The 13,688-nt window shown below is 44.1% G+C and overlaps 1 protein-coding gene across 1 annotated transcript in view; it reads right to left on the bottom strand.

The window, feature by feature from the left end:
* The window catches only part of LOC144772722 (uncharacterized), a 77,813-nt gene that overhangs the window by 17,451 nt on the left and 46,674 nt on the right, over nt 1-13,688 (bottom strand). Inside the window, exons 4-5 of the mRNA XM_078657253.1 lie at nt 12,507-12,718; nt 11,906-12,046 (exon numbers count right to left, since the gene is read on the bottom strand). Coding sequence (XP_078513379.1) covers nt 11,906-12,046; nt 12,507-12,718 — 353 coding nt within the window. The remainder of the gene's footprint in view (nt 1-11,905; nt 12,047-12,506; nt 12,719-13,688) is intronic.

Genomic DNA, 13,688 nt, shown 5'->3' with positions numbered 1-13,688 from the left:
TTGTATTTTAGGAGCCTAAATGCTTCTTCACAGCCTTGTATACTTCAGTTCCTGCACAGATGTACCAACCATCTTTGTTTAATTTTTTGACATCCAGGACAGAAGAAAAATACGTGGAGTTCGGTCTCCTATCCCCTACTACATGCTGGGCACCCCAGGGCAGGGCTGCTGGACCATTTGTTAGTATATGCACGCAGAGGGAGAGAGCCATGCCTGAATTTTACGTATTTTACTAGCTAGGGTTGGTTGGATTTCATCTAAGCATGACTCCAGATTACAGGTATCTTTTATTTTCCAAGATTTAACTGTAAGAGAACCGGTGGCAGAGTTTTCATGAAGTTGAGCGAATTCCCCCCCCCCCCCCCCTATAGTTGCTAACTAGTTGTTTGTGTGAGATTGCAGCACAAGCTATCTCCGGGTTGCTCCATAGGGTATCTCTACCTATTGTACGGAGACCTTCCTTGATGTATGCAAACCAAGTCAGTTTACCTACACCGGGGAATCCCAGTAGTTCTTGTAGCTCAGACCTATATTTGGCCAGTTCAGGGGTCACCCATAGTCGACGCCAGAATAATAGGGGTCTACAGCCAATTTCCTCTACAATGGGTCTCACCCCTAAATCCAAATGCAGTGGAACTAGTGGGGGACTCACCGGTAGACTAAACAACTGTCTGAGAAAACTATTCTCAGTTTTAATAATGGTCTTAGGAAGACGATGCGCCCAAAGTTCGACCCCATACATAGCAGCACTCCTTAATTGGGTTTTATCGATCTCTATAACTGGTTCTACAGGCTTGTGAAAAAAATTTCAGTATAGCTTAGCCAGCTCACCAGCGGTCTGGGCTAACTTAAGGCTTGACTTATCCATTTGTGGCCCCCAGTCCATTTTTCCTGTTAGGAATCTGAGACCTAGGTAGTCAAAAACAGATACCCGCTCAAGTTGGTTGCCATTCATGGTTGGGTTAGGGCGGGTTGTGCTAGCATGTTGAAGACCATGTATTTTGTCTTTTGTATATTGATCTCCAGCCCCCCGTTTCTACAAAATTCATAGAACCTGTCAAGGATTGTCAGAATGCCCATCAGAGATTGGGAAAGCAGGAGGGTGTCATCTGCAAACATCAATGCTGGGATTAACTTGCGCACTAACTTGGGGGCGTCTAGGTCCTTCAGTCTGCTCAGTGCACCAACCAGTCCACTGATGTAAATACAGAAGAGGGTGGGGGCGTGCACGCAACCCTCTCTAACTCCTCTGTTAATTGGGATAGGTGGAGTGAGTGCCCCATGCTTCCCATACCTGATTTGGGCGTAATTGTCTTCATGCCGTCTTCTGAACGTGTTCAAGAGATAATTTGGTATTCCAAGGTCGCTCAATACCACCCAGAGATCATCTCTAGGGACCAGATCAAAGGCACTTTTAAGATCCACAAAGACCAAGTATGAATGGCACCTTCCAGATACACTGATTTCCAGTAGAGGAGTTGGAGCCTAAAAATGTGGTCGATAGTGGATGTTTTTTCCCTGAAGTCAGCTTGTAAGGCACTCATGACCTTATGTTCCTCCAACCATGTCTGTAGACGATCCAGTAGGATCCTGGCAAAAACTTTTTGAGATACATCGCTGGCTTTATTGATCGATGGGTAAGTTAAGGAATGAATGTACGAGCAGATGTATGTATGTATGGATGAATGAATGTATGCATAGACAATGGATGTGTGAACGAATTAATGGAATGGCTGATGGATGGAATGGGGAAAAACTGAATGGTGGATGAAAGGATGACAGAATGTAAAGGTGGAATAGTAAATAACAGAGGGTTAAAGTATGGACGAATAGATGCATGGATGGAAGAGAAAAGGGAGGCCTTCTAGGGAGGGTCAGGCACACTTGCTTCACGCCATCAGTGCTTTGGTTCAGAGTGAGGGTTATTTTATTTTTATGGCTACTTCAGGATAAAGAAAAAGTGATAGGGAATTAGCCAGCTAAGGAGGAGAAAGATACAAAAGAAGAATATAAATATAAGAGTTCTACACAGAATGAGTAAGAGAAAGATGCAAAAAAATGTACACAGAATAAGGTATAAGAGATGAAAAAGACCAGAGGAGAGAATAAACAGAGAGGGGGTAATAATAGAAAAGAAGGAGGTGAGAATAGAGAAGTAGAAAATTACCAGTTACATGAAAGGATGATAACGGAAAATAGGACCAAAGTCAGAGCTGACCATATGTTCAACCAACAGGAATGTCACTTCCTGAAATGGAGAATGCAAAGAACAGGTATTTGTTTTATAATGCAGTACTTGTTTTCCACTTAAAAGAGCCAGGACCCTATCACTGAAATTAAAATAAGTTTAGGGTTAGGGTTTCTTTGTTTATGTTTTCCCCTCACCTCCCTGCTTGCTACAAGTCTACAGAAATTATTATGCCTGCAAAACATTATTTTCCTTAAACTATACATACTACTGGTTACCTGGAAACATTTTCAATTCTGTTTCGAATTTGATTTAAACTCCTCACTCTTGCTAGTAGCCAGTTTCATGCATTTATCATTCTTTATTCTGTTGGGTAGTACAGAACATTTTCTTAGTTCTATTCCATGACGCCTAAACCTCATAAAATAAAATGTGAATAAAAGATATTTATTGCCATCCACCTCAATGGTATTGATTCTATCAACCATAGAAGAATAAAAGGCTAGTCAGGGCTACTTGAATTCAAACTTATGAGAAAACATAGATCCCTGCAGGGAACAGTGCTTAATTTGAGCCGGGGCTTTCCGGTGCTAAGAACCGTCACTTAATTGGTTTCCGGTGCTTGGCACCGGCACCTAATTGTCAACACCATATATAGAACTGTCTACCACATGGTGGCGCTGCTCATCCAATTTAGAGATGAGCAGAACAACAGTTGATTAGGAATACAATTTACATTAAAATTGCAAATATCTGCCTCCCCAGCCATTCCTTTAGCTTTGGGGACCTGGAATAATCTGAAGTGTCGCAATTACATGCAAAAGAGTTGGTTAGTAGTTGTTTTGGCAGCAATGACAAAGGGCGATGGGTGGTGCAAGCTGCAGTGGCCTGCCAGTCAGAGCCCGGAACTTAATATTTTACAAATTAAGCACTGGCAGGAAATGCATGAGTCCACTCAACCTCACACAAGCATTCCACGTAAGGACTTTTACTATGCCATCTTTAAAACTTCCGCTGACATAAATTGAAGCTTAGTACAAGCAATGTTGAAAAATTGCTTTTTTTTTTGTTTTTAGTAAAGTGCATTACTATTTAGTATTCTATAGATACCAATGTTTATGGGTAACTTGTAAGTTTTAGCATTGAGTTTGTGTTATTGTGGCACCTTGGATAATCACACTTCATGCTCGGTTTCTGTATTTCCAGTTACAGTCAACATATTTCTAAATGTGGGCTCCATTTCAGGCCTTGGGAGGGCCTAAGTACATCACAGAAACAGAATATTGATGGTAGCTCAAACTTGGGGGTACGATTTAGAATTATTGAACTACAGATTCAACATTCTGTCTGTTACAAACCCCGGACAAGAGACATTCTTTTTCTTGAGAAAGTTCATTCACGTACTAAGGGCCTAATTTGGAGTTTGGCAGACAGGGTATTCCATCGCAAATATGACAGTACCCTTCCTGCCAAACCTGTGGTCCGCCCGTTTTAGTTAGAGACAGATGAAATACTTCCTCCAATACTCCACCCATTTATAACCTGAAATCCTACACCCCACCAGTTCTAATGGCTTCATGCATCACACAACAATATGAACGCTGCTAAGATTCTTAAAAGGAGACCCTTAAACCCACTGTAAGCATTGTTCAGACTTCTTATGCTGAGAACAGCAACATTTGACAGTGCACTTACAATGCATTATTAGCTGTATATATTTGTGAATAACAGTCCCTCCATATCATGGTATTGTACAAGAAGAGCGAAGGAACACCCCCCCCCACACACACACAAGTAATTATGATGCAGCTCTGAAGATGGCTGCACCCCCACTTTTCAAAGTGTTAGCCCTGGCTGAAGTTTGGGTCTCGTTGCGCCCTTGACCCTGACCCTGACAATATTGTGCTAAAAGCCATAATTTAGTCTACCATCTCTAAGGACATTGCACCAAAACACAGTTGTGCCCCCCGGAAACCACCCTGCCCTGAGACTAAACCTACAACAGTCATTGTGAAAGGCAGCATTCCTTTATTCTTAGAGTTCAAAACGCAGGGCCGGGGGGCGTGGCTTGGCGCCCGACGAGGACGGCAGCGCGGATGTGAGCGCTCCGGGTTGCTGAGGGCTTTCGCCGCCTCTATTACCCTGCCTGCACCTGCAAAGCACCATCCCATCGACCGGAGACCGCCGCCGACACGGGGCTTTAGGATGCGGTCCTTTTCCAGCAGCGGAATTGCCGCTTTGCCGACTTCTGCAGCGGACGCGGCTGACTGAAAGTCGCGCCCGCCATTTTGTTTTCCTGCCACCGGGGAGTATGACGCTTCTGCCTCGCCAGCTTTTAAAGTTTGCCACGGAGCCCCACACATCACTGAGTCTTCCTACTCAGGTACAGTCCACTGCTCTGCTTCACTGCTGCATGTGTGTGCCACATATCACTTCTCTGCGCATTTTAATGAAGCTTCACTCAAGTTTTATTTAATTGGCAGCCATTTTAAGCCAGTGAACTTTTCTCTCTGAGGAACTCTCCCCCTTCAGTTGCCTCTTCGCTGAAACTGCTGTCTTGTCTCATGCGCATGTGTTTGGCGCTATTCACCACTCAAGACAGTTTTAAGCATCGTTGCTGCACGTTCTCCCTTTCGTGCTCCCCCTGCGTCCATGATATCCTCTCCTTGATGGACCTCCTCGGCTTTGTCACCTGCTAATTATCTACACGCGTCCTCATGGTGGTTTCACGCCCCTATCATCACTGCGTTCACTTCTTCCTTTAGCGAATGTGTTGCTGTTTCATCCATTTTCCTTGCGACCTGGTACACCTGCATCCTATGCGGTTTGCCAGATACAGACTTTGACGCACACTCTTCATCGCCTCTGGATGAGCAGAGACTATTACTGAACTTCACCACTGACTTTTTTCTGCTTCTCTCTTATGGAAAAAAAGGCATGCCACCGCAATACCAAGCCTCCGCGTCGTGTCTTCCTTAAAAACTCTAAAGTCTTCTCTGCTTTGGCGCACCTCGAAGCTTCTCAGGATCTTGTCACTCAAATGTCGCAGTCCAGTACGGAGCGGTCCGTCCATCCTTCAGGGAAGGTCACGACGAAACGCCTTCACAAAGACCCTCCATCGCCACCGGGATCCACATCAACTGTCTCAATGGAGTTACTGTTGGAAGAGATCCGTGCTCTTAGACCCTTCATGGAAGAAACGAATACTAAGCTGCAGGTTCTTACTGACAACTGGTCTCAGATGGATGCCAGAGTCACCAAGGTGGAACATTCTCTAACTTCTCTCCAAGAGTCTTCCTCTAAAGTATCACACATGCAGTCTCAAATTTCCTCTCTTCAAAGCAAGTTGAAGAATTGGAGAACCGAAACAGACGCAATAATCTTCGTATCTACGGCCTGGCGGAAAATTGTGAGGGGAGTGACCCCATTGCCTTCTTCAAATCATTTCTGCCCAAGCTACTTCATCTACCTGAGGACACTGTCCTTAACATTCAGCGTGCACATAGGCTGGGTCGCCTTCCCTCCACTTCTTCTCCTTCTTCACGACCAAGAGGTGTCATTATGTACTTCTTAGAGTACACTGACCTCCTCAAAGTTATCTCAGCGGCTCGTGCATCACCTCAGTTGCAATGGATGGGCTCCAGTCTTTTCTTTGCGCAGGATTATGCAAGAGCCACAGCCAGCCGTCGCAAGGCCTTCTTGGATATGCGGCCAGAACTCCGAGCCATTGGAGCCAGATATGGTCTTTTTCACCCTTGCCTATTCAGAGTGACCTACAACAATAAAACTACGACATATGAAGATCCTGTCCGTCTTCGAAGCTTTTTGAATGCAACCCAAGCCTCTGATATGGACTTTTCTGGCTCCTCCTCTGCTTTCCCGCCATGATTCCTGCGTGAAGAAGCGTTGAAGTCCTACTCAAGATGCATACTTGTCTTGCACTGTTAAACGCATTACTGTTGGTTTATGCCGTGTTTTCTGGCCGTTCATGTTTCCTTGTTCTTCCCCTCTTTTTTCGTCGTTTATCTCATATCTCCGTTCGTTAGTTCGTACGATTCCCCACTGTTTTCTTCACTCGTCTCATTGTACTTTATTATTGTTCTGCTCTCACCCTCTTTCATTTCTTTCCCTTACCATTGGTTTCACCCTTTTTTTTTTTTTCCTTGCAGGTTTCATAACAAGTATGGCGTTTCCCCTCCGACCTGTTGGTTCATTCGCTTCTGGCGCTTGCTTCCTCTACCTGGCGCCCCCCCCTCATCCACTTCCTCATGTATCCTCCCCCTGGTGCTCAATCCTCCTCGTTTCTACCCTCCGTAAGTATGTTTCCCCTTCTTTCCTGGTTGTTCACTTTCCTTCTTGTATCTTTTTCACCTTTAACTCTCCCAATGTCCTATGTTTCACAGGTGTCTCTCTTTTTTGGTTTTCGAACATTTCTCTATTCTTGTCCTCTCATTCTCATTCTATTTATTTCACGGACTGCTCTATCCTCTTCTTCACACTATTCGCCTCTCTTTTCCTCTTTCCTACCTTATTTTCTCTCTACTTCTCCTTTTGCTCATTATTGCACTGTATTGACTTTCATCAATTTCCCTGATCTCCCTGATCCTTTTAATCTTCTGGGTCTTTTTTCCACTCCCTTTTTCTCTTTTGACTTCTTCTTCTTCTTTGACATGATATGTCTCTGAAAGTACTTACATGGAATGTTAAGGGCGTCAATTCCCCTATCAAACGACAAAGAATCTTATCTCATCTTTCACGATTGAATGTGGACATTGCTTTTTTACAAGAAACCCATTTATCTGCTGATGAATCTGCTAAATTGAAAAGAAGTTGGGTGGGGGATGTTTATTATTCTCCTGGAGATGGTAAACGTAATGGCGTTGCTATTTTATGTCACAAGGCTCTTTCTCACTCCTTGCTTGCTCAAGAGTCAGACGCCGAAGGTCGATGGATTTATGCCAAACTCTCTGTCAAGAATGTTCCAATTTCTCTCCTAAATGTTTATGCCCCTACCACTGGTGATCCCACTTTTTGGCACTCATTTTCTCAACACATTACCAGATTCATTGATGATAATTTTATACTAGCAGGTGATTGCAATCAGCCCCTGGATCCCTTTTTAGATAGAAATTCTAAAGCACACTTTATCCCTAACAAATCTCATAAATCCTTTTCTCAAGCTATTTCCCAACACAAACTCATTGATGCCTGGCGTCTTTGTAATCCAGACCTTCAAGAATTTACCTTTTATTCTCCATGTCACCATTCCCAATCCCGAATTGATTACGTCTTTGTTACCCACAACATTGCCCAAACTCTTACATATGCGGAAATTGGCCCAATCTTGCTCTCTGACCATGCCCCTACATTAGTTCAATTGGACATCCTACCCAAATCAACGGGCCCTAAACGTTGGCGTTTCAATAATTCTCTCCTCCTGGACCCTAAATTTACCACCTCCTTCACTTCCTTCTCCCATGAGTTCTTCTCCCTAAATGATGATTCCCCTGTCCCCAAACACACCATTTGGGATGCCTTTAAAGCGGCGGCGAGAGATTTCATTATTGGATTCGTTGCTAAAAAACGTAGAGCTGCTCGCGATTTTACCAAGGCTATCCTTCTGGATATTAAGAAATTGGAGCATTCTTATTTCACCTCCCGCTCACAGCAAACTTTGACCGCCCTGGTTAATGCTAAGATGAAATTCAACAAAAAATCTACGGATGATGCATCCTTGTACTTGTTAAAATCTAGTGCCAAATTCTATGGTGGCAAAAATAAGGCTGGCAAGATTTTAGCCAATTATCTCAAGGTGAAACATAATAAATTAAACATCGAATCAATCTACGACACCAATTCGAATCTCAAACACACAGACGCAGACATCCTCACCGAATTCTCTACCTTCTACAAGACCTTATACTCTTCTGAAACTCAGCCTACCCCCCACGCTCTGGACACTTTTTTCTCCTCCATTCAAAAACCATCTCACTTTCCACTTGACCTCTCTCACTTAGAACTTGATATATCCCAAAAAGAACTCCTTCAAGCGCTTCAAACCCTTCAAAAAGACAAGGCCCCTGGGCCGGACGGCTTTACAGTAGAATTTTTCCTCCACTTTTCAAAGCTCCTTATCCCTAGACTCCACTCCCTCCTTGGCACCTTCCTCTCCTTAGGTTCCTCCTCAGGCTCTTTTTCTGACGCCCATATTTGCCTCATACCCAAGGAAGGCAAAGATCCTCAACACTGCAAGAACTACAGACCAATTTCTTTGGTCAACATTGATTATAAGATCTTTGCAAAATCTCTGGCAGCGCGTCTTGACCTTCTTCTTCCAGACCTTTTGGGTGAGGAACAGTCGGGCTTTGTCAAAGGCCGCTTTATCACTGACAACACCAGGCTTCTCTTTAACATCCTCTCTAAATCTCGCCCATTACCCTATCCCCTTGCGGCCATTGCCCTCGATGCCGAAAAAGCCTTTGATAGGGTTGAATGGACTTATTTATTTCACACCCTCCGTTGGTTTGGTTTTGGTCCTGTTTTTATCTCCTTAATCTCACTACTTTACTCTAATCCACGTGCAGCGGTGTGTGCTAACGGGCAGATTTCTTCCTTTTTTGATCTAAAGAGAGGGGTTCGCCAAGGCTGTCCCCTATCTCCCTTTCTTTTTAATTTGGCTTTAGAACCCTTCCTCTCCAAGCTTCGTCAAAATCCCTCCATTCATGGTTTCCAACTGTCCAATTCCCACATCAAATTAGCCGCCTATGCGGATGACATTTTGCTATTTATTTCTGACCCTTCCGTTTCCATTCCTGCCTTTCTTACTGAAGTCCAAGCTTATTCCCAAATATCTGGCTATAAACTCAATAATGATAAATGTGAGATCCTCCCCTTGACTAAATTCACATTCCAACCCGATTTTGCCGCCTCTAATTTCACGTGGAAATCCTCCAATATTAAATATCTAGGGATGCATATTACCCCTACCATTCCAGATACAGTCTCCCTGTGCTTATCCAAATGTATTCAAAAATTAACGGATCTCACATCCAAGTGGCACCCCCTTTACCTATCCTGGTGGGGTCGCCTGGATACCATTAAAATGATGTTGTCTCCCCTTGTTCTCTACACCCTCTCCAACATTCCGGTCCCTATACCCTCCAAATTTTTCAAAAAGATTAACTCTATTCTAATCTCCTTTCTTTGGAATAAAAAGAAGCCACAAATGTCCCTAGCACGTCTGATTCGTCCTAAATCAGAAGGAGGGGCTAACTTCCCAGACTTCCCTGTTTACCACAAGGCGTTCCAGTTGAGGCAGGCCTCTTTTTGGCTACAAGACTCTACCGCCCCATGTCCTTTATGGGCCAAATTCGAACGCCTCCTTCTCTCTCCCTTCACCTTTGCTGAATACCTCTCCTTTCCTCGTAAACCTGCCTCTATTTCTACTCAAATCCATAAGTTTACCACTAAATTACTCATCTCTTCCACTCACTCACCCCCTACTACCATCGCTGATTTCCTCTCCTCCCCCATATGGCATAATACATCACTACTCATCCGTAACAGACCCTTTTTCTGGAAAACTTGGCATACCCGAGGGTTGCAATGGATCTCCCAACTTTTTTCTCACTCCTCCATCCTATCCTTCGACACCCTCCGCTCTCTTCATGACTTACCCGCCTCCTTTGCTGGTAAATACCACCTGCTTAAAAACGCAGTCTTAACAAAATACAATAGCCTCTCTCAGCCCTGCTCACCTCCTGCTTCACCTACCTCCACTTCCACACTTCATTCTTTCTTGCGTACTACGCCGAAAGCAGCTGCAATTTATAAATATCTTCACACAGGTGAGACCCCCAGATCTAAATCTAAAGTGGAAAAATCCTGGGAGCATGATCTGTCTGTCTCTTGGCCGATTTCCTTTTGGGACAAAATCTGGATCAAGCTCCGCAAGTCTTCCAGGGCAGCGACCCTCACTCAGACCCTATTTTTTATTTACAATAGGCTTCTCTTCACACCCTCTGACCTCCACAAACGCTTCCCCAACACTCCCCACACCTGCTGGTCTTGCTCGTCATCGCAAGCTAATTTATTTCATATGTTATTTCTATGCACTCATGTACGTAATTTTTGGCTGCAGGTTTGGACTCAAATTAATTCAATATTCCACACCTCCATTCCTTTTTCTCACACACATATCTTTCTAGGGAGCCTTTCCCCTTGTTGGGTTGACGCTGATCTAAAACCCCAGATCATTGACCTATTACTTGCCGCAGCCTTCCAACAAATAACGGTCAACTGGAAAGACTTCTCCAAGATTTCCTTCAAAGCATGGTGGTTTAATGTATGCCATAATCATAGACTCGATACTGCTCATGTTTTTCCGGCATGTATGGCTACAAAGCGCATGGACTTGTGGACTCCTGTCACACTTTATCTGGACTCCTGTAGTAAACGCCTGTTTCACCCTCCGCCTCCACAACAGGAAGTTCCTACACCTCCTTAATTGCTCGATACATTCCACTTATCCTCTATTGTACCAATTTTTTCCAATGTTCTCATGCTTTTCATATTTTATGCTTAATATGTCTTCTCTTTTCCTTTTCCTTCTCTCTCATTTTTGCACCCAGATTTCTTTGATTATAATGCTTACATTTACATGACTGTTTTATTCTGCTCAGATTTCTCATTTGTTACCACGTTGTATTTTGCTTTGACACCTGGTTTTCTCTCTTATTATTCTCCAATAAAATTTTCTTGAACTTAAAAAAAAACGCAGGGCCGGCTGTAGGGTGGTGTGACTGGTGCAACCGCACCTGGCACTGAGCTGGGGGCGTTGTGTTTAGAAATAACATGATTTGAAGCACCTGCTGCAGTGTTCCTTGTGCATCCAGCAGTTTTCAGGCACCAATAAACATGTCAAGATAACTCTGGTGATTAATGCACCTGCTGGAGAGAGATTACTTTTTTTCTAGTGGCAGTTTTAACTCATAATAAAGCAGTGAGCCGGTTAATATGTCTGCTGCAAGGGATGTGTACCAGTACAGAGCTGTATTTGATATAGGCTGCTCAGTGGGTTACTACTTTTGTCACAGAGATCCTTTTGTTACTTGCAGATCATAAGCCACAATCCTAGTATAGCACAGTGACCTATGAACTTCCCTCCAAGAGCTGCATGCAAACTGCATGGTACATGTTTGAATGTTATGTTTTTCCACAGTGCTACATCTGCTTAATGTTACTATAAAGGGTTTGGGTAGAAATACATTCTTATTAACAAAGTCAACCCGAACCACTGTGGTAGGAATTTAATCCTGAGTTTGTGATTCGCCAGACCAACCATTCCTAAAATATACTACCTACTAGTATGGATGACGCGTGATGCGTACACCTTGTATTCCTCCTTGACTTATGCAATGTCCTATAGGCTGATTTACACATGTATGATTCACTGTCTCTGTATGTGTGTGTAATGTAAAGTGCTCTGACTCCGTACACTGGTATGAGTAGCGCTATAAAACAAATGCAATGCCTGCGAGAGAGGGGCTATGGGGAGAGACCTTGTCAGAGGCTGGTAGTAAGGGAAATCGTGGTGAGAAAGGTCATGGGGTGGGGGGCTGTAATCAGAACGAAATTGATGGAATCACGTGCTCTTTGGACAGCGCGAGGCTCGACTCCAGGTGAAAGAGACACTAATAGGGTCAGAGCGACACTCACCTTGTAGGGGTACAGCAGGCCATGATGTTGCGGGTTCAACAGCTGGGTACTGTGCTTGTCACAAAATCCACAAGAAGACACCTGTGCAGGGTTCGAAGACCATTCCAGGTGCACGCCGAGTGTCTGAGGCGTTTGGAACATCTAGAGAAGAAGGAAGTAGGGGTCACAACAGAGGCCACAGCAGTAGAATCTGCCTTGAAGTCTTTTGATACTGTTCGGAACCCCCATGTAGACTTGTACTGAGACGAGACCAACTCCAGCGTCCCTTCCTTCCACGTGTCACCTGCACCTCCTCCTGTGGCTCCTCGGCTGAACCAACCAAACTACCCCAGTGCATCTCTGTCCTTTCGAGGCGCACCCCACTCCTTCCCTGCAGAACCTTCCAGAACCCCTTCACGCGCAGGCAATGCGCTGCTGACGCACTCCTATCCTCAGGTATTTCGACGGTGTGGAAATACACACCGGACTGCCAACAATCCCCATTTCCTCTGTGCTGCCCCTATCAGTAAAAGAATGCAACTTTTACATGGTTGTGCCTTCCCCCCACACCAAAAAAAATATGTTCTCCCATTAGGTATGATAGAGTGTATGTATGATGTACCTTGTCACACCGTGAACACCGGAAGGAGGACTTCAGGAAAAACAGGGGCGACCCTTGGTGCCCAGCACGTTTCTCCTGGCATCGGGGCGTCCTCTCCCCCTGGGGTTCCAGCCCAGGCAGCTTGAACTTTTGAGGCAACTCTCTTTCCTCCGAGCTGGGACATCTGGTCAAAGGGTAGGGTCTGAGCAGGACTCCCGTGGCTCCCATAATGCCTACAGTGATACAGAGAACATTCACAGATATCAGAATAGCTCTGGCCACCTTGGCCCTTGTTCTTCCATATTCATAACTGACCAGCAACTCTGCTCCTCAGACTGTCCGGGATGGACACTGCACCCACCATGAATGCAGAAAAATTAAGACAGAAGGAAAAAAAATGCTTGCTGTGTGTGGCGGATAATTCTGCAGCAAGGTAACTAGGATTACGGAGTTTTTTTCTTTCGTTGCTGTGTTAATACTTTTTTAGGATTTCTGTGGTATTTGCTAAGTATTTTCCTTTTAAAAAAAAAAAAATATATATAAGTGCTTAGTGGCGTTTATTTAGCTGGCTAACCCCAAAACAGCGTTCTTCAAATATTTACAAAACATGTTGCTTTTGGATAAATTGCTATAAAACACATATTTAAATTAAAAGAGAAGTAGTGCAAGATATGACGTGTCTTTCCACTGGCAGTGTGTCCAATTAACTTTTAGGAAACTGTGCTGAGCACAGAAGTCTGTGTATTGCACTCTCTCCCTGAGACTCTCAGGCTTTCTCACATCTCATGACCTCACACTCACCCTCTTGGGGCGCGGTCTGCTTTACAGGACTATTAGTGGATTAAGAAAGTAAGACAGTTTAGTATTCTAATGTCTTAGTGAATACAATTCTTGTCACATTTTGTCCTTCGCCTACTCCTTATTAAATATTAAGACATGTGAGGGGTGGTGAATACTGCCAACAGCATAGTATCTTGGGAAATGTTTACAGTCTTTATTACACCCGATTCATGTGTTGCCCTGTATCTAACACTCTTGAACCCTGGTGCTTACAGCTTGCTTAGCATTACTTTTCTGCACTCTGCCTGAGTCCATGAAAGAGGTGCAGCTGTTGTTGCATGGGGAATCTTAGTTGCCATGTCTTCCCATGTCATGTGTTACTATTTAAATCAGTCCTGGCTTTTTAACCAACATCACATTGTA

This window comes from Lissotriton helveticus, chromosome 1_1 (assembly GCF_964261635.1).
Source record: "Lissotriton helveticus chromosome 1_1, aLisHel1.1, whole genome shotgun sequence".
In the NCBI taxonomy this organism is placed as follows: Eukaryota; Metazoa; Chordata; class Amphibia; order Caudata; family Salamandridae; genus Lissotriton; species Lissotriton helveticus.
The sequence above is the reverse complement of the archived record's forward strand: the minus strand, read 5'-3'. Positions and strand labels throughout refer to the sequence as shown.